General features: G+C 36.5%; 1 protein-coding gene across 3 annotated transcripts in view; it reads right to left on the minus strand.

The window, feature by feature from the left end:
* LOC113229599 (lysine-specific demethylase 3A-like) overlaps nucleotides 1–27,386 on the minus strand; it is a 221,191-nt gene that overhangs the window by 12,228 nt on the left and 181,577 nt on the right. For all 3 annotated transcript variants that reach the window (XM_026463254.1, XM_026463253.1, XM_026463255.1), the window contains one exon: nucleotides 8,167–8,659. In XM_026463254.1, coding sequence (XP_026319039.1) covers nucleotides 8,167–8,659 — 493 coding nt within the window. The remainder of the gene's footprint in view (nucleotides 1–8,166; nucleotides 8,660–27,386) is intronic.

The following is a 27,386-nucleotide window of genomic DNA, read 5'->3' on the forward strand; positions in this document are numbered from 1 at the left end:
GCGCCAAATAGGTAGGGTGACAGTACTTCCCTTGGAAGAACTCTGTCACAAGGATCTCTGCTGCTACTAAACGCAGCTACATATTTCGTTCTAGCAATTAATTTATTGTAAATAAATACATAATCGGATTCGAAAGCTATTGTAACAGCATTCGCAGATTCCATTATAAATATCATAATTATAACTTTTTTTATAAAAAAACCTACCTCAAAATAATAATTCTTATAAGGTTTTCGCTGTTTTATCTTCATTCGACTTACATGCCAAATTTTATTTGAATCTTGATATAATATGAATTATTGAAATCGGTTACGTAAAGTGGGTGAAAATCAATAAATCGGATTCATCCCCTAATGTGCCACCCTTGAGAGGTGGAATATCTTCTTCAATGAATTTGAATGAGACCATTAAGGAGGTACCCCTTTTCCAATAAAAGTAAAAGTCAGAGAAATCGCGCAACATACAAAAAAATACAGGCGAATTGAGAACCTCCTCCTTTTTTGGTTGGTAAAAAACAAGAAATCATTCCATTGATCGAATCAAACGAAGCCTTAAAATATACCTGATTAAAAAATATTTAAGACTATTTAACGGTCTTGTGACCAGTTTAGTTCAGTTCTTCCTAAATCGCATTAATGTTGAACAACATTACTGTTTTTTAGATAATATTCTCCAAGTGATGGAAAAATACTGCACTATTTAAAATCAGATAATTGTAAAGTTAATAACGATAAAAAAAGAGTAAATTTTATGTCCTAAAACTATGTAAAAAATAATTTATTGCTGTTAGAAATATCCCAGACAGATAGTAAACAAAGTTACTCAGAAGTAGGTGGTAGTATTATCCATTTGTAGATAGCGTTGTTTGTCATTACAGCGACGAATTTCGCAAAAGTAAAAACAAACCTAGCCAAACGCAACTCTACCTATCTTAAAGATAACAATCGAAGTGCATTGTTCAAAAATAAAGCTGAACTAAACGAGTTGTTATTCAAATGAAATCAGGTGACATTACGTCATTGACCTTGACTTACACCAAATTTATTTTTCTTTCTTCAATTCCCAAATTGGTGACGTTCATTTAATCTTTTTTAATTTATACACGAAAACGACACGGCATGATCAAACTTGGTATTTTTTAAATTTAGTTGCAAATAGATGTAGTGTTGTAGAAATGTAAATAATTTCAAAAGATATAGACAAAATAGATGTAAGAGTAGTATAGTATAATATTTATTAAGGACTAGTACACTATGGAACGTGATCAAAAATATAATCGATAAATGAACTAATACAATAGATAAATTCCTTTTTCAAAAATTCAAATGTTCTTGGCATTTATTGGTAGTTATATTTATTGACAATGTTTCGTACGTAGGCGTTAAAAAAGAAACCTCATGATGAGTCTTCGGTATCACCGCTGTACGTCACGTCATGGTTGTTTATATCAGCAACTATTATTGCTATCATCTTGACGCTGTTATAGATTATGACTACCTTTATTGCATTTATTTGTAATAGAATTGCCGATTTCTTTAGAAGTTTAAGGGTTTTTACATATTGAAAAAATATATTTTTGTCTTTAAATGTTACGTGACACAGTATAATTATTTATTGGCAAAGAATATATAGAATTCACAATCCATATAATTTTTAAAGTCCGATTTATACATAATTAGAAAACAAAGCAAATTTCTAAAATTCAATTGTCGGTAGCGACACCGTATAATATTGGTATACAAAATGTTAATCCTTGTGACCGCCAGTGGCGCGATACAAAGCGCTATATAACATTTTGACACATTTACGCGGACGCTACAGACAACTGGCACCTTTACAATGAAAATAACTCAATACAAAATTTTAACTTTTCGGGAATACGTAAAATAAGATTTGAAGTTGTGACATTTCATACAATTTAATTTATTATTCTTAAGTACTACTTTGTGCCTTGTTAGTCTTGGAATGAAACATTCAACTTCACAACACATTCAACACATTCAACTGCAAAAATTGTTTTTGATTATATTAATATTTAACAATTTAAAAACATAATTTACAAAAACTAGTCGCCATAAGGGCCCTTTTTTTGAACTCTTTTGTTATAATTACGTATTAAGAATTAAGTCTCTTTAATTTTATCAAGATTAAATTGTTTTTATTGTGAAAGAAAGCCCTTAAAGTAATAAAGTAAGTCGCGTTTGTCAAAATTTTATGATTTTTAAAAACATATTAAGGAACGAAAATGGCTCAATTGCTAACAGTGACTACGTGCTGTCTTTGTAAATGCAGATTCAACACTAAATGCGGCGTTGATATTTTGACGCGTGAGTGGCATTTTCAAAGTGAAGGAACAAAATGAAAGATACCCACATAGTGGATCAGTGCTATTCACGGAAGAAAAAAACAATGGAAGTATTAGTTAGGCCTCGATTACTATCAGGACCGATGTCGCCAAAACTCACACATTCTTAATTTGAAACACTACAAAATCATGATATAGATTGGTCGTAGTTTTAAATTTAAAAAGAAATAACAATTTCTGGATTGTTAATATAATTTAAACTTTACTCTGTTGGCATATCGTTGAAAGTTCAATACTAATAATAGACAAGTTACGACGTTTTGATATTATATTGAAATTTCTATCAATGTCTTGCCATCTTAGCGGTTAATTTCTGAGCCACGACGCATTGGACTTATTAATGTAATTCTCCAAACAAGAAGCGACCATATTGCAGGGGTATAAGCTTTACTTTCGTTTCTTGTAACTAACAAACTATTTCGATAAACAGAAAATTGAAAATGTATTAATGTAAGATTTTCCGATGATATGAAATACCACCGCGAGTAATATTTTTGATGCGGCTATCATTTTTGCACTTCAAGACAGTAAGGCATTTTTCTAGGATCTTAGAGAATTTGCGCGAAAGAACGACACAACCATGCATGCAAAGCGAAAATGGTGTACTGAGCTCAGATAGGTCTTTCGAAACCTATAGTTGGCACGTGTAGGACGCTAACTAACCACTTATACTGTATTTATTGTTCTGTGGTGCTATTCGAGCTTTAATAGGGCAGTTTCAGATTAACAACCTTGAGAACAATGATTTTTAAAGTCGTTTTATGGTATAAACTTATTTTATTCATTTTTTTATTTGGGTCACTTTCATTGTAAAGGCGCGAACTGTCACTATAAACGGTAGTGTATAACAAGGTCTGCTAATTCTATTTGCACTTAGAGTGATTTTAATGCACTTCACCGCAAGACGTGAAGTATTTATGGTTTCTCTTTTACCTGTCCAATGTATTTTCCAAATATTTAGAACATTCGCGTTGAACTCTATACTTGAAAAACCTGTAGTTAAAAACATTATAAATTTTTCGTGCACTTTTATAATAGAAAAAAAACGTATGTCGCGATGAGAACGCAAGCTACATCAAAAAGTTATTTTTTGATTCCAAGTGACGAGACGAACAAATCATGCAGCTGGGGCTAAACGACCTGTCCACAGTAGTTGCAGTGCCACTCACACTAAAGCAGTACTTCCCTGGACGAACTCTTTCGCAAGGCTCTTTCTTTAACAAATGTAACTAATATGGATAGCTTTTCCATTTGCAGTTCAAAAAAAGAGTGAAAGTGGAATGGCTCACTCAGGTTTACGATTCGGATTTAAATTAACTCTAAGCCACTTATAATAAGCACCGTCCACACAGTCAGTGTAAAATTGAGTACGCTATATTTACATAAAAGTGCCGAACAACCAGCTCGCATAACAAATACGTAGACGAAAAATAAATATTATTTATTACAAACCTATTTTAAGAATACGTATACCACTGATTATTGCAACGCACAAACATGTATGGAAATTATCTCGTAACTCTCGTTTAACCAGCAATTACTCTGTGATTGTTATTAAAAATATAGTAATTGCTCCGATGTTATACAATTATATTATATTTAATTGCTATACAGTATTTCTTTTAAAATAGTTGGCCTATAATAATGTCACTGCTGGGCACATGGCTGTAGTTCCCATGCGGTTTCCAATGAGGATTGGAAACTTCACACACATCATTAAAATGTTTTGCAGATGTGTGCAGGTTTCGTCACGATGTTTTTCTTCACCGAAAAGCTTATGGTAAATTTAAAATTAAACGCACGTAAATTTCGAAAACTCACGAGATACAAGCCCGGATTCGAAAGCACGACCTTTGCGCCGTGGCTGAGTCGTGGTTGGTCAAACAATTAGGCTACCATGACTTTTTGACTTCTTTTATTATTCGCGAAATTTATTTTAGGTTTTATTAAGAACACGACGAAAAGCTTTTTCTAAAGTATACTTTGTACGTATTACCAATAGTATTCTAATGGATAATTGCCTTAAACAGTGAATGATAGATGAGAGTGTAGGTCTTCAAAGATTATTTCTATTATTAACGCAGAATAAATAATGAGGTCAATTGACCTTCGACGCAAACAGTTATTTGTTTTATAATAAGAAAACGCACGCCTAGAAATCGCATTAAATTATTTCTAGGGTCGTTAAACCCAAAAACAACAATTTGCAACAAGCACATAGAGAAATTGTTCAGGTCTACTTACTCGTTCCGTACTTGAGTTGGGAGAGCGATAGCCCCGGTATGGCGGGGTCCCTGGTTCGATTCCAGCCGGATCGAAGGAATTTTCCTTTGTGTTCGATCTTTGTATTAATAATTATGATATTCAACAAACGGGTTATCATAAACATAAATATATAACAATAATATTTATTTATAAAAGTGTAAAATTCCTTTTACTTATATTAATTTACATAGAAATGAATTTTTACCCAGACAAACCAGACCAGAACTAGTTTGTTCGTTTCCCAAATTGGTCCTACCGGAAACTGAGCCCCGGTCCTCATCTAGGGCCCACGGTGCTAACCGCTGGGTCACGGATGTCGTAACTTGAATTGATGACGGGACTTCTTCGAAAAGCTTCACTTAGTCAATCTATACAAATTCATTACAAGGTAATTAATAAGTACTAGCGATTTGTTTAAATAAACCACCAACGTAATTCAGAAAATATTCGAACTTAAAAATAGAACAGAATTCACGTAAATTTTATGAACTGTGCCGTTGCATATGAATAGTATTATGCTGAAGCGATTCAAACAGTTGAGAATAATTACGTATAGTGTACTTAACGGTAACGTACAACAATAATCGTATCGATAGGAACACAATACGTTGTAAAGTCAACATTATTTTTGTACTGCAGTCATCAATAACAAATTAGGGATTTGATTAAGTTAAGTGTAAGTAGTGTATTTATAATTAAACACGGAAAGGTCGTTACTGTTAGATAATATATTATTGTAACTAAAAAATATTTATGAAACTAAAAACAGTAAAGAATCATAAGTCAACGGAAGTAATTTAATCTATTGCAAAAAAAACTTGGTAATGAAGATGGCCCTGAATTAACTGAGTAAGCTAACTCAACGCTGTTATTTTGGGTGTCGATTTTATTTAACGTTTCCTTTTCATAAAATGAAGTCCCCTTCCTATTAAGGTATTTTTTAACAAGTTTATTGCTACATTATGATTTATAAGCTGTATGTTGTGACACTTAAGCATCGTTATATTAATGACATTCAAAATATATTTCGTTATTTTCTATTTATATTCCATGGATGTACATATATTTTAAAATTGTTTTAATCGTTGGTATAATAATTAAAACGTTGAAATCATGTAAATTTTATTAAAATGTACTGGTGCTTTAATATAAAACTAAATGTAAAAATACGCAAATTGTAATTTTGTGTCGATCATGCGGAAAACGTCCACCGTTTTGTGACATGAAAAAGGGAAATATCTTTTCTACATTTACTTTTGCATCTACTAAAACGATTAACATTTCTCTCTTAATTCTAAACCACAGTTAAGTTTAGTCCTACTCTTATGTGTGTTATGCCGACATTACGTAACGTGATTTTTAGTGAAAATAAAGAAAAATGTATTTGCAAGGACCAAAGAACAAAAATGCTAAGATTTTAATTCAATTTCACAAATAAAAAATTGACATACAATAATTATTATATGCGTTTCCTATTTACGATTGTACACAAAAAACTAAAATAAACATATACTTACACGAACAAACGCAAGAGTGACGTATAAAGACCGACGTCAAACATTTGGGTGAGTAGGTATATACAACATATACATATTTCTACATAATCAAAATTATTAAAAAGTCGTAAATCCACTGTACAAAAATGTACTTATTATATTTGTACATAGTGAATTTTACACGCGAGTTTCAACCTTAACATTGTTAAATACACACTCGTATAAGTTGATAAACGTTTGATGACTGTGATTAGAAAGTAAGACAAAAAATGGTGAAAATTCTTACTATTCTGAATTAGACGACAATAAATGCTTACCATATAATAGCAAAGTAATAAATTGCACAAAAAATCGAGAAATCCAACCAACCAATTAAAAAAAACAAATATAAACAGATGTCCGTATATAAAAACAAATTAATACCTACCCAAGTAGATTTACATAAGGAATTAGTGAACGTCCCAAACAAACGAAACTTGCGACCTATTCAGACGTTTGTTGTATAAAATCGGTTGTATAAAATTTACGTTCAATGGTCAATTACACCGATTACAAAGTGAGAATAGCATTTCCGATAATAGAATTAATTGTAGGTCAACGACTATTTTGACGATTACGAAGCAGACTAAACGTGTAAAGGTTGTTACCACACACGGACACACGTCAAGCATTATTATTATTATTGATACAAAGATCGAACAAATCGATACCTCCAATGAACATTTTACACAATGAATTTTTGTAAACAGCTATATTTATTTACTAATATTATGCTCCCCGAATTTTGTTAAAAAGAAAGACAAAAAACAAAATTCGAAAAAAAAACACAAAAAAACTAATTTTGTGGAAAAAAAGAAACAAAAATAAAAGTGAAAATGTCCAAAAATTTAGTAGGCGTAGTGTTCATTGGAGGTATAGAAATGCAAAGAAAAATTCCTATGATTTTAACACGGTTACATCCAATACAAAGACTTACACCAACAATTACTGCGTTCCGGTTTTGCAGAGTGGGTGCAGGTGCAGTTATAGGCACTTGGGACTAATTCTCAACTTATGTCTCAAGATGACGGGCGCAGTAGCAGTACCAATCAGATCTTTGGGATTTAAAGCTCTGAGTGGCACTGCAACTGCACGACTTGTTCGTCCCTTCACTTGGTATAAAAAAATAACACATACAGAAATTCGTAACATCTGCTGATTCGATCTGTACCTCAGTTGGTAAGAACGGTAGCCACGGCGAGGCAACAGATGCTGGTTTGAATCTAGTCGGATCGAAGGATTTATTTCCTTGCGTATATTTGATCTTTGTATACTGAACATACATTTGGAAAATTCCATTTTCGATAACTTTGCAACACAGTGATTTCTTTTTAAAGTAGCAAATTAAACAATACATAAAAAATAAAAAATAAATAACTATACATGATTTATGAATTTGTACATCGTAGACGTACTAAAAGTATGTTTATAGCGTTTGATAAAAAGTAATTTGAATTACTACCGTGACTATAGGCAATTTGTTACGAACTTGCACGTTTTATAGCCAACCATGATTCATGAGAGCGGTGACATGAACAATAAACCAAGTGTAATGTACTTTAATAACTAATTATTCTATCAAATTTATATATCGACAGCGGTCTTACCAAATCAGTCATCTGTTATCATTCATTTTACGACGGAATAATGACAACTTTGTTAGACATAGTTATCATAATGACAAAGATAAATAAATACAATTTTATGAAATAATCAGTTATAAAAATAACGTGTACGATATTTATTACCGTACATAAGTACGTCCTTTATGCTACTCACCAAAAAATAAATAGAAATAAGCATTTAAGGAAAAACAACAGTTGTACTGTATACCTCAAATTCTCTGAATTGCCGTTTACAAGTCCGACGTAACTCATAATTTACCTACCTTGTACTAAATTTGTTGTTGGGTGTCGTAAATTTTGAAACAACGCCAATATGTGTTGAGTGTTATGTGACTGCGTGATGTGATTCGGAATCTACACGTATTTGGTAACTCACCGTAGCAGTCTTTCATGTCTCTCTCTGTCGAAGGTGGCCGCCGCGGCCAGATAGTCGTCGGCGATGGCATGGTGCAGCGGCGGATGCAGGGGCGGAGGGTAGCGCTGCTTCCAGAGCAGGTCGCTAGCGTAGATGGAGGGTGGCGGCGGCGGGAGATGTAGCAAGGGTGGCGGCGGGCCTCCGCCGTAGCCGTGCGCCATGCCGCGCCACTCGCGCTCCTCCACCGAGCTGGCGGAGCCCCCGGAGCGCACTCCGCTCACGCCGGAGTCGGACCTCTCGTCCGCATCGCGCGCACACACTATCACACAGTCGTCCTCCTCGGAGGCCACGGCGCTGGCCACACCATCCGCGCCCGCACTCACTTCACTCTTCACTTCACCTTCACTTACACCCACTGGGCACTCCGGTTGGCTCACTTCCTCCGGCTTTACGCACTTGTTTTGTTCACTGGACTCGGCGACATCACCACTCGCACTCACACTATCCTGAGTACCTGTAACAAAACAAGACAAGAGTTAATTCAATGCGTCACCACAATTTCGACGAACTATAACTAAAATAGAATCCAGTCCTTTATAGTTTGTTTAACGTCACTATCATCCATTGAATGACTTGTAATAAGTACTTTTCACAACGAAATCAGTTTCCATACTGGATCATCACCAACACCAGACGTCAGTATTTCAGTTGGATCGAATATCATTTTTGTCAACAGCCAAAGTTGTCTCTAGCTCATTCACACTACACCCACGACTTTTTAAAACTATTTATTGTATGCGAACAATATCCTTCACCTGAGTATTAATCTCTACTGTGTTACGTTAACTTGAATATGAGAACAAATATTCCTTTGTGAATCCATAATACATTGTAGATGTCACCCATTCAAAATTTAAGGCTCCGTTATGAAAAGTGCCACATACATTTAACGTGACATTGACACGTAAAGGAAATTAAGGTGCTATTTCATTGATTTTCCCATAAACTAAATAATAATGCTAATTTCAACGGTATTGAACTTATTAAGTAAATCTATATCAGATGTTTCAAGTGCGAAAGATCAGATAATCGCGTAACGTTCATTGCAATTTAACAAGGACTGTTTTTACTCGTAAACCTTGACGCAGTTGATAATTATTGCATGAAGCACTTTCACAGTTGCACGAGTGAAGACTGTCGGCCTTGGAGCTAAAATGCGTGACAAGAATTAGTTATCGGAGTCACGTTTAGTTGTGGCATGTTTATTACTAGTGTTGCGAACCGGAACAGGAAGGTGAGAGAGATTGAGTGGTGTGGGTGGAAGAAACATGTTTGCCAAAACATGGTCGCGGCGGCGTGCCACACGTGAATGACGTTTGGCCGGTAGCCAGCAAACCTGCGCCCGCGCCGTTGGACAAAATTTGGCGTGAAATCAGAACGAGGGCAAATATGCTAAAAGCGCGGACGTCCTGTCACTAACAAACGTCATATATGTTAACTTATGAATGATGATTGTTGATACAAGATTTAAGCCATATTTTTAATTACATAAATTTTAAGTAGACCGTTATTATTATAACAATGTTGTAGAGCAGTAGGTAATTTGCATGCTCGATACGTGTTAATAGTAAAACTAGTGATACGAACGAGAATTTATTCACTATCTTGAAGACAATTAACACTCCACTGCTTATGAAGCAGATGAAATTGATGTTATAAAAAATAATTAATACGAAACGCAGCACGCAATCATTCAAGCAAGCGCCCATTTGCCTAACAAGACAAAAAAACTTGCTGTAAGTCGTGCGATATTGCCAATTTACTAAACCAAACATCCGAAACCGATTAAAGCATAATTGAATAAATTAAAGGTGTAAATACGAAATTGTACGCGACACGTAAACAAAAGAAGCGAGCCTGCGTGTCGGTCGAGCAACAATGGAATTTTAATGAGGGAACTGTTAACGAGGATCCGCATTTACATAATTGTATATAAAATTATTCATAACAAAAATAAAGAGCTAAGAAATTGGCGATTGTACGCCTACAGCTGGGTATTACCGAGCTGCGTGCGGTGGGAGATCTCATCGCGAACCGCATAATGACATGATAATGTGCTGCTAGCCTGTCAGCCAGCCACGACTCACCATCGTCGGCCATATTTAATGCACTACACGATTACTCATGGAACCGGTTGCGGTGAATTCTGCGACACAGCATTACAATGACGGCAGAGGGGGCGGGCCGCATTCTTTCCTGTTATGGACGCCCGATTAAGAATACCGTAACTGTGTAATGCCAAGGAGTTTTCCCGTAAACCTTGCCGAGATACCACATGGTAACTATCATTTAAACGCAAATAATTCTACCGATAACTAAATATAAAACCAAGCCCTCATTAAGGTGGACACTTAAAGCCTTGAAGTTGCAAATATTTCATTGGAACGAACTAAAATAATCGATAATCTTATCGCACGCGAAACAAATGAACTGACGTAATGCGTAGTAATGTGCATTATACTGGAACAAGTGAAAATAATAGTATTTCTCGATAGCTTACAAATGTACCAATAGCTGATATTCATTTAAGTAAACAACAACATACGATAACAGAATATGAAACATGCTTATCTGCTTACAATATCAAAAGTAACACGCGTAGGAGAAAACAAACCTGTCTCTTTACAAACAAAGGACTATTGAGCGAATGTAAACAAAAGTAGTGAGACAATGCGACGGTGATCAGCGGGCGGGAACAATGGAGTAACAAATAACTTGTAGAGGAAGTGCGGTAACGGCGGACAGCCGGCTGATTGACAAGACAAACGTCAAGGCGGAACCGGAGAGAGAGCTTTTCATTAGATCGAATGGGAAGGAAGGACAAAAAGTTGACATAGAGGCCCAACGAAGCGTGGTCGACGTCTCACGCCGCCGACGGCAGTAAATTCTGCCCGCTATTTAAATTGTTCATGAAAGGCCTGCTGCAAGGCTTGGTGCCCCGTGGCACCAATATATGACGAACGCCGCATATGCACAGATCGTCGACGTAGTTAATTACAGCATGCAAACACTAATACCAGGTTATGCTAAATATCTAAATAGCTTAAACTAAAATCTAAATTTCTCAAGAAATTTATTTAGTGTTGATTTTTAATAACTGTACACGTATGTACTTACCTACTTACGCCGATGCTTTTGAATAATTCATTCCTTGTGTAATACCGCTTCGAGTGCCATTTACTAAACGGGCAATTCTTCTGAGAATAACTAAACCACAAATACAGAGTCGGTCGTTAAGTGGCTATTCAAATAGAATGCATCTATTGAGCACCTCAGTTCTATTACAACGGCGACTTGTGAAAAGATGAGGTTAAGGGGTCAAAATCATCAAACCTATTTGGGCGAAGCGCAATGCTCCTCAGAGGAAGTCAAACCCGTGACTTGAAACTATTAATCAGGTCTTTCGTATAAATTTTATATGCTCGCCGATACTGGTACACAAAGAGGTTATCAGTGTTAAAACTGAATACAAACAGCATTTCATGGCCGGTGAAACTATTTGGAATGAAGTTTTAAATAAAAAAGCGGTGATGATATTATGCAAGTTTAACGGAGTAATTGCAGTAATGCAGACGTCATAATCAATTTAAAGAGAGCAATAATCTCACATAACTAGTCTGTTACTCGATCTTGTTTGTCGAGTCAAGTAAAGCCATCTCGTTAGAGCCAGTAGAGCGTGTCGCCACGCCAACCGTGTAATGAAACACTTCCACTCGGACAATAACCATTAATTTGACATTTAACTGCGACAAAGCTTTCCCTGTACTGCTGGGAAGTAATTAAATCGACATTACATATACCGCATGTTATGCAACGGTTAAACTTGTTAAATCGTTCAAAATTGGACAGGTCGTGTCGCCGCAAACCGCAGTCGAGTCTCACTTTCTAAATTAATCGCATTACTGCCTCGATGCCGAGAGATACGTTCGCTTTTGAAATGTCAACCCAGTTTCCCGCTCGTTAACCAGAGTAGTGACCGGTAATTGCGGTAACCTGTCGCGACCTTAAATGCTAGCGTTGGTGCACAACCAAGTGCAGTTGCGATTTATTTATATGTAAATTTGGATTATAATTGGCTGGCATTTCCATGGCGCATCGGTGATCGTGATTGCAATGGTTGTTGGAAGATGGTGTAGCGTTTTATCACGAGCGAGCACGGGCACCGCGTGCAGTAAATTGCGCAATGCATCGCGCTATTGAAAGCGCGGAGGCGGGCGGTAATCTCTCGCATCTCACGCCGTGTCCCGATCGGTCGTGACTGGAATTCTTGATTCCCCGCAGAGAACAACCCTATACTCCCCCACCACGTTTTACACATTTCAAAAACTGCTTCTCTGCAATATTTACAAGCAATTCTCTTGCCACATACCAAGTTAGTTATTATTTTCCAGTTTCTCTCGACCGCGTATAGCGGGTTGTGGTTTTGGAAAACGCTTCACGCAGTACTCATCAATTTCTTTTCCATTTACACTTTCAGTAGTGTCTCTTCCAAGGAATGTCGCTTATGAGCAATCTTTTGCATCGCTCTTTAAATTGTTGTGTTCACTTTTACTATTTTTGCTTTACTAAAATGAAATTTGGCCTTAATTGAAGAATTCAAATGTTAAGTTTCTTCATAGACGTAAGATATCAATTTTTAAACTCTCGTCAACTCTCACCAACCGTCCTTAACAAATTCTTCCCAATCCAACAATGACTAATTGTATCTTAAAACTAGAACGCATAGGGTCAATCGAAAGCACAATAAACAATAGAAGGCTGCCGATAATCACTCAGAGCGATAACGAAACGCTGTTTACGCTAACAATGCTTGCTAGAAACGCGCACAACGATAACACTTGCGATAAGAAAGGTCAATCGAGTAATAACTTGATACTATAACCACTAGCGTACTTAACTACTACTCATACATTTTCCTATTATTGTCTACCCAATGTATTTACTGCAACAAGTACATACTAAAACCAATTAACACAGTTTTCCACCATTTATCTCATCAATATTACACGAAGGTAATTTACCAACTTCGGTAACATAATTGACTTTAAATTGAACATATGAATTTTCAACGGTTATTTAATTGATTGATTTAGTATCGATATAAGAAGTTACGTCATCTTAAATATTTCCTTATTTAACATGGGTATAACGGCCGCCATTTTGTGATTGGCTAAGTTAACACATAAATTTCTCAAAAACCATTTATTTCGTTGGTTTTCAAAAATTTGTTTTTGCCACACGTATATACTTTGTAGTATAAATTTTAAATATATTTCAATAACTCACTGTAATGTATTGTCGCTTTCAATAAATATAGTTTGACATCATCATCTGTACTATAAGTTTTAAATTATAAAGGATTAATAATATAATCTTCCGTAAATGTATTATCAATTCCAGGCCTAGTCTTTAAATTCTCAAATGTCACCATAACCAAATAATTAAAATGTCACGTTTATAAGTTAGAAATGTAATACTCACTACTTGTAAGTTAGTGTATGTAGTTTATCATCCGAAGATATCCAATTTAATCTTGAAAGTTTTCTAGTAGCACTAATATCTCACTAGGCCAATACAAATAATCACTTAGAACAGCAGACACAATTTTCTCAAACAGATAATCACCAGTTGTAGAACCTACTATCACAGATTTCCGTAATTTGTAGATCCTCAGAAACTCCAAAAGTAATCCTCCGTCGTCCTTGAATGCGGTCAGGAAATGGAAGCAGTCAAGCGTTCACCTGCACACACTCACACCAATCCAGTTGGCTATGCTATGTATAATTATGTACAAAGATTCACGCGTATGGAACGGATTCGTTGTGTAGCACAGACGTGTGAAAGCCTCAGTGGCGCACAAAGAACTGAACGCGGGGAAGTGGTGGCAGAAGGAGAGGGGGCAGGGGGAGACGGTCGCAGTCTCGCTATGTCGACGTAGTTCCAACGTAGCAACAAGTGAACGGGAGCGCGGGTGTGAGGTTGGGGCGAGGGGAGCTTAGGGAGTCTCCCCCGGCATACAAAGCGCACCTGACGGCGTTGCATGTGGCACCCGTCTATCCAGCCTGCCAAACGATAACACAACAGGAAGGGCAGATGGTATTAATCACGATGCGCACCCTGTCTAATGGCATACCAATCACGATAAACAATCTCTATAGATTTGTGAGAATGAAGTAAAAAACAGAATAACATTTTCCTTCACGATATGGCACATTGTAGTTATATGTCGTAGAGTTATTACATTTTGTCTTTGGCTCGTAATGATAAATATAATCATAGAATCAAAATCGACCAATCAAATAGATTGAAATCCAACATGACATAACACATAATAATACCACCATGGTTAAAGATTAAAAAAGGACACGTGCCAAAGAAAACAATAAACAACATGAAAAAGTAGAAAAATATTCCCGTACCTACTATTTGCGAAGATGATCCTACATAGAAATACTGCCAAGAAAGTAAAATTTATCGTAATGTAAACACCTCTACCATAAATTCCGCTCTAATAAATTGCTATTGTTCTAGAAAATATGATATCAAGGGAGAAGAGTTAAAATTATCTTAAACTTGAGATTGAAGTAGTTATAATAAAAACAATGGTCTTTGTTAAAGTAATATATGCCCATTATAACAATTTTATAACCTAAAATGGAACTCACGATAAAATAATGAACATAAACACACTAAAGAGCTAAAATGTAAATGTTGCATAATGCTCTTATCAACAAACACTTGAACATAGCCGGAAAAAACCAAGCATAATTAACGCGCTACACAAACAATATTTCAACAATAAGTTTAAATTTAGAACTGATGTTTAAGTAATTTAAAACAATATAAACAAGAATGCCGTTGACCAACATACCGAAAGCATTTCACGCAGTCCTTACAATTTGGCAACGTCCCAAGTATTCCGTGACAAGCCGTTCCTTCTGTTAACTTTATAAATAACGTAAAGAATCGATGTCAAAGCCTGCAGGTCAACTGACTGCGTCTAAACACAAAGTTTTCCTTCGCCACAACAGCTTACCGCGATCATATTTAGAGATGATGTATTTCTCGGTTTTATTTCGTGCTCGTATTTGCATAGCTGTTTAGCAACGAGCAATCTTCGAATAGACAATAGTGTATATTATTGAAATGATTACAAAATTAATTTATAATAAATGCAAGAAAAAACTTAATTACTATTTTGTGAACTAGAACCGTTGTTGTTTTTGCTAGATATTTTTTTTACCTTTTGCCAATTTCGTCATTCGGCCACACATACTTACTTGGTAGTACAAAAACCTGTTCGCAGGTTTGCAAAAATAAGCAAAGAGGTCGCATAACTCTTTTGGCCTTGCTAATCGAGTTAGTGGTTACACACGAAGAACTAATGTACCTGTCTACTGTAATTTGCACATAGTACAATGGGAAAAAAAACAGTAGTTTCAACAAATACCTATGTATTGTGTAGTGTGAGTATGAGTCATGACTCCTTAATGACTCTTTAATATATCGTGTTCCATATAGCGAAGATAATGGTTTCGATAATGTAATCTGGATAAGCATCATATACCTTGAGTTCATCGCGTTACGTGTCTATTATTATTATAATCAGTTATTTAGTCTTCTTGGAAAATCCATTACTTGAGATAGAACATGTAGAATGTAATCTAGTAAAAATAGCTTATCGTTGAGGGTAGATTAGTTAGATAACTGGTGAGAGGCGGGGAGTTTGATAAGACGATCAAACAGCGCGTTCGATAACCCGGTTCTATAGTGATAAGGCAACCGTTAAAATGTCCTTTATTTACTCGGGAATGTCGTCGACAAACACGTTAGATATGCCTAAAGGACGTGGAAAACACAATGAAGCTGCTTAGTTCCTTTATTTGCATAAGATAAAATACTGTGGGACAAGTTAATAGACATGACCGTGACTTGATGGATGTTTCATTCAATAACACAATGGGTAATAAGTTTCATGGCGGAAAAATGCAGAGTCATGCAAATGTACGAAAATAATTGCAGAGTGAACAAATTTTCTGTTTAAAGAATAATATATATAATAGCAGTTATTTTCTGTATAAGTTGCAGATATTTGTGAAATTATTATTAATTCACTTTAGATTTGCTTACCTTGTCTTTTTTTTTTATTTGATTATTCTGTTAGAATTAGTTAAGGCAACCTATCACAAACTCAAATTTATTTTTTCCGAAATAACGTTTGTTCGAATTTTCATTACCCCGAAAACCGAATTATAACGAAACTGTTGTTCTTTCGTGATATTATGTTGGATGTATATCGCAAAGCCACGATTAGGTTCGGTCATGTTAGGTTAAGTTAAGTTTAAAAGAAAAAACATTTTCTTCTCAAAAATACTTTCGAGATTATGAAAATTCGAGAAAACGTAATTTCTGGAAAATGTCATTTCGGACTTCTGATAGGCAACCATTAGTTTAGAATCATCAAAGTGCTTCAACTGTTAAAACAAGCCGCTTTATGTGAAGATAAACGTTATCTTTTCATTAATAAGAGCTATTGTGGCAGTGGATTACGGCCGAGGATACACGCGCTATTTACCTAGCTACACTTAAGAGAGCGCGCGTGTCCGCGTCTTGACTCAACTGCGTGGGAGAATTACGTTTCTCGGGTACACCGCAAATTATTCTTGAAGAAAACAACACCCTTCACTTCCACAGAGATAGACAGAAACCATGGCCCTCCACCCGCTACGCTACTGCGGCATCTTTCTGCTTTCTCTAATCGGATCATTTTGAAGGGACTAATACGATTGTATAAAGATTCAGACCCGTTTATTTGGTAGTACTTGCGAAAACAGTATGTGAAACAATAAAATCGATGCTTACACAGCTGCGGGCATAATCAACATATAGACCCGTATTACGTTTAATTAGGAAGGTCTGATGCAATAACTATGAATCATTTTGATATTTATTATTATTTATTACCGCGACACACAATCGGCTCGCAAAACGCAACTCTTCCAATAATAACATAGTAACAGCGGATGTGTCCGTACTGAATGGCATATTTTATCGCAGTCCGAAGATGTAAACCGTAACTACTAAGTCATTGCGAGAGCCGAGACCGGTTCGAGATCGAATGTCAAAAACCGCACAGCGCAATAAATTGTTGTCTCATGGAGAGTAAACATGGGCGATCGGCGCATTCATGTATAATTGATGAGGGTTTGAACGAGCGGCGAGCGCATGGATTCCTGGCGGTCACGACTCCGCCGAGCGCCTCCGGCAGCCATTTTGTGAAGCCTGCTTGCCCCGGGCGCGCCGCAACGTGAATATTAATACGACCTTATCATGTACCACCACTCAGATAGTAACCTCAATTTATAAAGAATCCATTTTTTCCCGTTTGTTTCGCTTCCGTTGTGCTCGATCAGTCACACGTAACGATCATGATATGATTAGCGTTGCACTCTTGGCGCACATAACGTGTAATTAAAGCAAAATGATCTTTATTAGTTTCTATTGTAGCCAACCGAGTAAATAGAGCATGCAGCGTCGTAATAATAAATTTAATGGCACAATACGTGCGGGGAACTCTCACGCGCGGCCATTGTACCGTGTAATCGTAATCAAAAGTCTTTTCTCTCAGATACTAACGAATCGTTGCTCATAGACACATTTCACAATTATTTATAAGCTAAAGACAATGATTATTTGTAGATTTATTGTTTTAAGCGTTTGGGTTTAGTGATATCGTCAGCCGAGGAAGGTACGGTATATTCGATCATGTAGGCTATAGGAAGTTATCTATAGAGGTTATTTTTAGTTGTAGGTACTTACATTGCGGTATTGACCTACGAGGAACTCGACGGCGGCAGGTGATTACGGATGAAAGTACTGACGGAGTTGTAATAACGTAAAATGAAATGCCGCTCATTCGTCTGCGTCCAACCGCAAGCCTACAACACGCGTAAACGTGAACTAGGAAATTACCCACATTTCCAACAAAAGTGCACACGTTATGATTAGGCTGATGCATAACACAAACAGTGTTTATGTTGAATTAAGTGTTTGAAATGGAACCTGATTGATGTGTGTTTATAAACTGCATACATGTTCGTCGAAGTACGGACGAGTCACACAAGGCACAGACACACTTCCTGTCTAAGAACGACCCATTGTTACATTACTAAGTTTTTATGTCGCATTATAAGAATAGCGTGAGTGTTGGCACTTAGTATTACGTTTGCAGCTTTATGTACGCGACAACGAACCATATTTATGTGTGGGAATTTATGTTTTTCTAGACTAGCTGAATAAGTAATGTTCGCCGTTTATCAATAAAACCATCAACCATTTTGCTCTTTAATTGTACATTACGGTGACATTGTACAAGTTTAGTTTGTCACCTGTTTAGTATGGTAAAGCTTTTATTTTTTCTTCATTGTTATGACTTTCATGAATAACGTGTTCCAATAGGTGTTCCCTTGATAGAAGTTGCTCTGTATACGTTGACCTCGTTAACGTTAATAACACTTATATTAGCCAACACAAAGGGAAGTCATCTTCAATTGTTCTATTTACTTACTTTTTCCACATATCAAGATGCCCAAACAATTTGCCGCGAGGCGGTGGGAACGGGCGTGAGATCTGAAAGTCGTGATCGGTCGCTGCGCGTGCGGCCTCGTGCGCTAATCAAACTGCACAATGACTCCATTGTTACTGCATTCTTCGCTTTTCTACTTCGAAAACACTTCCTGGGAGATACTTTGACAAATAGACATTTGATTGCATTGAAAACGACGGATTTGACTCCGCAATTAGCGATATTACGAAATGGCTTAATGCCGGCACCGGCATGAGCACAACTTTGTCACAAAGAAGATTAAACAAGGTCAATAAGTATAATAAATAAAGTATTATTCCGGTTATAAATTTTTACACATTTCCATAATAAGACCCCCCTGCATAATTAATTCTCCATTTTTCACAGCTGTTTCGTGAGTACTCGTAACGTCCAATTCTTTCCTTTTCACAAAAATTCTTTATTTCCAATAAAAGCTTCTCCATTAAACATCTCAGAATCACGTCGCAATAATATATCAATATCAAACAAAACGTAATGGCATAGCGTCGAGAAGACACGGCCGTATATCAGGGAAACGGACTGCCCAAATCCCCCTATAATATATATAGAGGGGAGGCCCACCCTAGGCTTATTCAAAACAGGCGTTAAGCCCTCCATTAATGGCTAACTGTAGGTTATCGAGGGCTTCCTTCAAGGAACTGCAGCGATAGTTTGGAATTCTGCCAAGAGGTGTTTCAATGCGATAAGCAAATGTGCTATCCGGCTTTAGTATCGTACAATCTCCCTTTAGTGGGAACTAAACGGAGATTAGACGGGGAATCCTTTTAAGTGGTATCAATGGAACTATTTCCACAATTGACGGATATTTTTGGTAAGAATATGTGTTTATTAAGCTCATATTATCATTATATAATAATGTGACCTCTAGACGCTTTGGAAAGCGTGACTTCTGATCAACTCCTACGTACTGGTTGTCACTAACGTATTCAATAGCGTATTTATATAACAATTTCTGAATAACAATAAACATATGTTGTGTCATTAATAATAATCGTATTAGTCTGTATTGTTTCATTCAAATGTATTTATTAGTAGATAAATTATATAAGGCACCTTGTAACGAATGTTCCTATAATTTGCGTTACAAAGAAAGCCAAAAGCGTTCGAAATTTCCGTGGCGTTTAATTTACGAATTTCTAGTTCAATGATTAAACTGCGAAGAGGCCGAAAGGAAAATGTCACAATTTAAGCTTGGTGAGTGCACCCCGAGGCGGGCGTGGTGGGTGGAACGTGGTGACCCTCCCCTAGACCACGGAGTGTTTACGTCGTCCCCATGAACAAAATCCCGGGCGAATCTTTGATTACTTATTCGTATTTATGACGACATCCCATGTACCTACGTAACTGATATATGGTTACGTGTATTTTATCACGTATTTTGAACCTTGATGTTAGAATCTCCATATTCACTATCAGTGGCCTATGGGATAATGTTAAAGATATGACGGCTAAAGACAGTGATAATATAATATTACTAAAGTACGCATTGCTTTCTTCATTTTTGTATAATGGAATTTTACTTCTGACGTTCCAATAACGGAAGAGACATCCGGTCTCAGGCGGTTGCCATGACAACGAAACATCCCTAATTTTGTTGGTTCCCATACAACAACCCTCCAAGCAGCTGATTTCATTCATGCAAAAAAAATCTCTACCATTGTATTGTATTTGCTTTTTTATATTAAGTATTGAGAATGCTTTAGATACGGCTGCAGTTCTTTTAAAATGACGCCGATTATAAATGTAATTATTAAGGATTGTAAATTTAATTATTAACCTGGAATTTAAGGATTAAGCAACGCCTATGTTCAATGTCAATTATTACAACATAATGCCATGTAAACAACGTTTTACGATTGTGCATAAATTATTGATTACACTGACATTTACATGCCGTCAGCACAATAAAATAGAATGGCTATAATAGACACATTTATTATGAATCAGATTTCATTTAAAACGGAATTACGCGCAGTTTGTAAAACATGCTGAATGTAGCGTAGGTAGACGGTACGTCAACCCTTTTGTGGCGAGAACCACAAAGACCCCTCGCAGTCCTCCTTTCACCCTCCGCTTTATTCGCGTATAAAAGAAAAATATTGATGTAAGATACGAGCGAGATATTTCCGAGGGCGAGCTCGAATTATTATTCGTCGAGGTCTACCTCGAGCTTCCTTTGTTCGTCGACGCAATTATAAAATCAGTCCGACTTGTAATAACAATTACAAATTCAATTGGAATAAAATCCCCCACACGTATGATTGATAGCAAAAGATACAAACAATATTGAATGCGTTTTTATTCACGTAAATGTGCCGTTTGCATTTACGTTTTCATGTTATCGTCACGTTCGAACGCTCCATTATCTACTGAAGACGACCCACATTCAGATTGGGTCCCCATTTTTCCCCAATATATTTTAATTTTTACCATTTTTACCAGGAGGAAGTTCCCAATTCGACTGACTTTTTTTTTCTTGCATGCATATTAAGTTATAGCATTTTGTGAACCGATTTTGATGATTATTTTTTTGGTGGAAAGAGGGTACCACAGTAGTGGTACCATTTAAATTTGAAGACAATATTTCATCTCTAAGTGTGGCAAACTAGGAGTGGTGGAGTGAGAAACTACTAAAAACTTGGCAAATAGATGAAATTCCATGCACTTTTAAGGTTGGTTTTTTTAGTACTCTGTATACTGATTAACGATTGTTATTTATTAACCTTTTAATTTTTGTCTAAACACAAATCTGTTAGTAAGTATGACATCAACCCTCGATGCGGCTCATGGGGAATTTATTTAATACCGAACCGAGTGAAATTGATATCGAGGGCATATGTGTTCATAACAGGCTGAACATGACTCATTATGCACCTTAATAACGGTCGCTGCATTAAATTACAAACCGGTTACGTCGAATAAATGGCGCGTGTTGGATTTGATCGCGTAAATATGCAATTTAAATGGTAGTTGTTAAAACGGCAAGGCCAGCGCTATCGGGCGAAAATCGACACGTTCTATGTAGGCCAGAGCACGGCAAGCGCGGTAGCATTCCGCAGTAGCGCGATTTGCACTCGTGATAGTTTCGTTTTCACGTTCCAATGGTTCCGTTGTTCGCGCTTTTGTTCGTCCACTTTCGTCGACTGATGGATCGTGGCCGTTTTGGTGGAGTCCGAGCTGGTTGTTCTTTTCACGATGCGTCTGCTAAAGGCTGCGGAAAGCAGAGTGGGTCTAGTTAAGACTGTCCCAAATTTTAATCGCGTCGTAGCGCGTGACGACGCCGTGACGTCCATTTGTAAACTTATAGACAGTTTGTTGCGCAACACAAGGTAGGCGACAAACTCGAGTCTTTTGTTATTCATCGGAGGTTACTCGGCCTATACTTTCTCAAAGTCCATAAAAAATACACTCAGGTCAATTCGGTGAAACTTCAAACACGACTGTAATGGGCAAGATGTGTTTGTTTTAGTAATAGTGTTTTGACGGTGCTAATTAAAATGTGCAGTAGAGTAGCGAGACAGACTGTATGAGGACATCATTGTGGGGTTGCTAGATCTGAACACATGCATTATTATGATTTAGGCGATGGGTGAACGTATCTAAACGCAGGAGTACGTGAGAAACAAAGTGCAAGAGAGAGGGATAATTTTAAATTGAAGAATAGAAGACGAGCGTGATGAGCTTTGTTTTATATGGACGACGTGGATAGGACGGAGCAGCGAGAATAAACGATTTCAGACCTTTTATCTCTTTCTTTGATTATCCCACAACAATTTATATATCATTTAAAAACAGATTTGATATAATTTCTTTGAACTTTATTCCAGTATTATGCAAAGGAATATGGTGTTGATGAAACACAATCTCATAGCTGCGAGTTAACGATGGAAAGCGATTCGTTAACCTTGTAACATTTTGAGTTCAATTGCAGCTGAACCTATAATAAAATAAATAATAACAAGGTAGACTTAGCTCTCAAGAAAGTAACTATGTAACATAACAGACTTGCACCGTCGAATTCTTATACGCACGTTGAAATCGATACTGTCACTAAACGAAAAAGTCAACTTATGGGAAATAATCATTAAAGTTTCAGAAATTGAGTCTAAATTTGAAAAAGTGAGAGTTTTGTTGACGGTATCGTTTTCAAGGTCCGATTTAGGAACCACTATTAGAACAACGAACCATAAGGTAAATTTATAAGCATTACCTTGAAACAGTTATTAATATTTTATCCTTCCTCTTGGTGCAAAAAAACTAAACTTAATTATTTTCATGAACGGGGCTTGAAAATACGGAAATTCCTTTGATTCGGATCATGGTCGTGTTATAATAACTCTGATTATAAAACAACTGACATTTATTTTTAAATATGGACAAGTAATATAAGGTGTACTGATTAACAATACTTCAATTTTTACATAATACTGAAATTGCTAATTTACTGTTTAAATAAACATTTCTATGCACCTAAAACCGACGTCAAGAGAGAAACAAGGGTCATATTATTAATTTTCATATTCTACAAATGCTTATGTGCTTACATAGATTAGAGTGCTATACTGATAGGGACGCTAATAATTGTAAGCAAAAATAGTCGTACAATTAGCTCTGTGAGAGCGTTAGTGGTCAAATTTACGACTAGATGCGAAGATATCCGAAGGCCTATTAGAGACTGGTTTAAACCACTGTAATTAAACTACATCCGGATAATCTGAACGAGATTGCTGTGATAAAATCGTTATAATACCGTTCGGAATTGAAAGTCTTCAGCGAATGAATTCTCATGCCAAGTTCTGATTTCGTTATCGCTCTGTATAATTTATCAAAGCTAGTTTTAATAAAATTGAGTTCGCGTGCTCCAAGTAACTGTAATGTACGTACATATTTTACATCAATTTTCCAATGTATTTGTGACTATCTTTCAACAATGATAGTGACTGCAAATATTATGCAAGAAGAAAGTGTCTGTTTACAACACCTCTTAACCAGTTGCATTTCGTCTGGGCCTTGCGAAACAATAATTAATTTAGTCATTAGCAACATCAAAACACGTAACTGCATGCTAATAAATCAAAAAGCCAGAAGTCATTGGCTCATTGGCCGTGAGCGTTCATAACTCATTCTAATTAAAGCCGAGGTTCTTGACTCGTAGCCTACAATGCCTCTACGCTACTTTATACAATTTCGTGTACGTAACAAACACTCAGCGTTGACGGTTTGCTTCAATACCTTGAGCAATTGGACAGACGGCCCACGCATGTAATTCAACTGCTTTATTATACTTGTTATTATGTTGTAAAGCTATTAGAATGACTGGTTCATCTCGGACGCTCATCCTGAAATCTAGCTCGTCAAAAGGCCATTGGCCCATTTGCGACAGCGTAAGTCGCGATCGCGCATTATGGACGGAATTACAACAGACTTTCAGCTTCTTCCGTACTGACAGTGGACCGCGTATACTAATTATGTAATCACATTACTACAGAACCGAGCTCTGGTCCGACCACGCCGCCCGCTGACGGCGACACTCACTTGCCAAAAGCTATTAATTACGGCCAGAGAATAGAATATCTCGCGGCTAATACCCCGGAGACGGTTACGGTTACCGACAACGTTGATTAATGTCTGCGTTCGTTTAACTCTTCCTTTTTGTATACGTTTGGTTGTGTAAACGGCGAATAACCTTCTTTCGACTCGCATCCGCCGTACAAATAAATAAATTGTAGTGATACGCTACAGATGCGCTGGTGGGGCCTTGAAGACGTATCCGTTCCGCGGATGGGTTATTGATGGGGTAATAAAGGAAAGTGACCGTTGCGGTTTCGGTAATGTTCGACGTGGAAACCAATTAGCGCGTTTCACTTGCGCTTGGCAACATAAACGAGGCGCACATTGAATGGAGAACGGAATTCTGTCAGTTCTCGTCAGTTCTCAGTGTAGGCGCGGGCGTGCGAAGAATGCTGTTGGAAACAACTGTTGGTTTCCTCGAAGCGACACGCGTGACGAACCGAGTACCGGTCACACGACACCGCACAGAAACAATGCATTAGCAATGCTTTTCATTAATTTTAGACTCGTCGGGCTTTTTGTTTATAAAACCTTGCAGTAAAGTCTGAGAACCGCGACTGTAAGTCACAATATCGACAAACAAAGGCAATGTTTGCACAAATGTTCGAAGGGTACTACAATGCCAAACAAATGAATTTTAATAAATATGTTTCTTGTTTAAACATGTCACGACATACCTATTCGTGTGATGACACGACTAAAATACTTACTGAAAATGTGCAAGAGCTCGTTGATGGCAAAAGCCGAGCGGCAGCATCTTATTGTTATTTAAAACGCCAGCTAAAACCAATCGATCGTCAACTAACGCGTACTTACGTGCTCTGCAACAGATCAAATAATCCAGGGATTAAAGTAGGTCATCCGGGAGGCAAATAAACTGAGCTGTTAGCACTACGCTGCGTCGACCACGCAACATCCGCGTACATTCCATTTGCAGCGCAATACAAATTACAAACATCACACAAATAGCATACACACGTACAACGGTTTTGTTATCGTTTTGTAAACCCAAATTTCTTATAAAAAATAAACATTTCTTCTACCTGCTATACTAGCAAAAATAATATACGCACATAGAATAACACCAGGTAGAAGAACCGCACTCAAAAATCTAATACGTGTCGAACTCAAACATTTTGAAGGGTAAATGAAGGTGAACGTATATAAACACATGAAAAATCATAAACTACGCTGTTAAAGGCTATATTGTTCTTATGGTAAGTTAATGGCTCACGTTATATTACTTCAAAAACTTCAATTTAAATGGACATTTAAGGAGATGACATTCTTCTTTACTATTTATCGGCAATATTAAAATCTTGTGTCGCAAATTAACAATGACGCATGTTTTTTTACAGTTAACTTTCGTGAAGTAGCAATACAAATTGTGGAATATAACGTTTAAAGTCTATGTATTCTATAACTCTATTAAACGTTATATTCCAATAAGTTATACCTATATATATATATATATATATATATATATTATATATACAGTGGTGGTCGTTTAATTAGAAACACTTCTTATGATTGAAGGAAGTTTAACTTCAACGTACAAAATATGTTCGTGAAAAATATATAAATTCAATAATAAATAATCATGCAATAATGTAGCCACTCAAATAATATAGCATAAATGCATAAAAAATAAAACATATCTTACTTTTAATTATAAAATGAGTCTTACACAATGTACGAGTACATTTTCTGTTCCTGGCCGCTTGGACGTCTAATTAGAAACATTTGAAAAAAGCATCTATAGCTCGTTCTTTTTTTGAGATTGAAGAATAACATTTCTTTCTTGATGTTTTCTATTAATTTGGCGGAAATTCAAAATTTGATCTGAATTTAATTTTGTTCAAAATGGGCAAAAATAAAAGTTGTGACGTGTGAAGTTGACGAACTAGGCAAATAATTGTTAATTTACATTTAGATCAAAAGTGGACGTACAGAAGAATAGCTGAGCATTTAAATTGTTCTGTGAAGAAAGTTTTTAATGCGATTGATCACTATAAATGGACTATAAACACATGGAACTGTTGAAAATGTTCTTAGAAAGGCTCGGCCAAGAAAAACCTCTCCCAGAGAAGATAAGCTAATCGTTCGTGTTGCTAAAAAAGACCCATTTAAAGGCTCAAACCAGATTAAAAATGAAGTTTTTTCGCCTGATGACCCCAGAAACGTCTCATCAAGACTGATACGCCGAACATTAGTGGAAGCTAAATTGTTTGGAAGAACCTCTCGAAAGGTACCGCTTCTTACCAAGCAACATCGAGAGAAGCGACTATTATTCGCAAAAAAATATGTTAATTGGACGGTACGAGACTGGAAAAAAGTTTTATTTTCAGATGAAACGAAAATAAACATGGTAAATTCAGATGGAAAGCGCTATGTTAGACGTCCTGTAAACAGTGCTTTTAATTATAAATACACAAGGAGCATAGTCAAGCACGGTGGCGGAAACATTAAAGTTTGGGGGTGTTTTTCCGGATGTGAGGTTGGTCCCGTTCGGAAGATTGAAGGTACAATGGATCAATGGCAGTACACAAATATCTTAGAGGACACAATGATTCCCTACTTGGATGATCATTTGTCTTTAACCTGGATCTTTCAGCATGACAATGATCCTAAACACACGGGCAATAGCGTCAAATGTTTCCTTAGCGAACACCGTATATCCGTTTTAGACTGGCCAGCAAATAGTCCGGATTTATACCCGATAGAAAATCTGTGGTATATTGTTAAGAAGAAATTCTCAAACAAACGTAACACCAGTCAAAACGAATTATATGAAGCATTTGTTTTACACTGTTTTGTTGTTGTTTCTAATTAGTTGTCCATTATTGTTTATACCTTAAAACTGATTTAAATGTTTGTCCGTAATGTAATATTGAAACTGCACTTGTGTAGGGGGATTTATATTGTTGTTCTAATAAATAATAAATCGTTGAACCTATTGTTGTCCTATTTATATATATATGTT

This window comes from Hyposmocoma kahamanoa, unplaced genomic scaffold (genome assembly GCF_003589595.1).
Source record: "Hyposmocoma kahamanoa isolate Upper Pololo Valley unplaced genomic scaffold, ASM358959v1 62, whole genome shotgun sequence".
Taxonomy (NCBI): Eukaryota; Metazoa; Arthropoda; class Insecta; order Lepidoptera; family Cosmopterigidae; genus Hyposmocoma; species Hyposmocoma kahamanoa.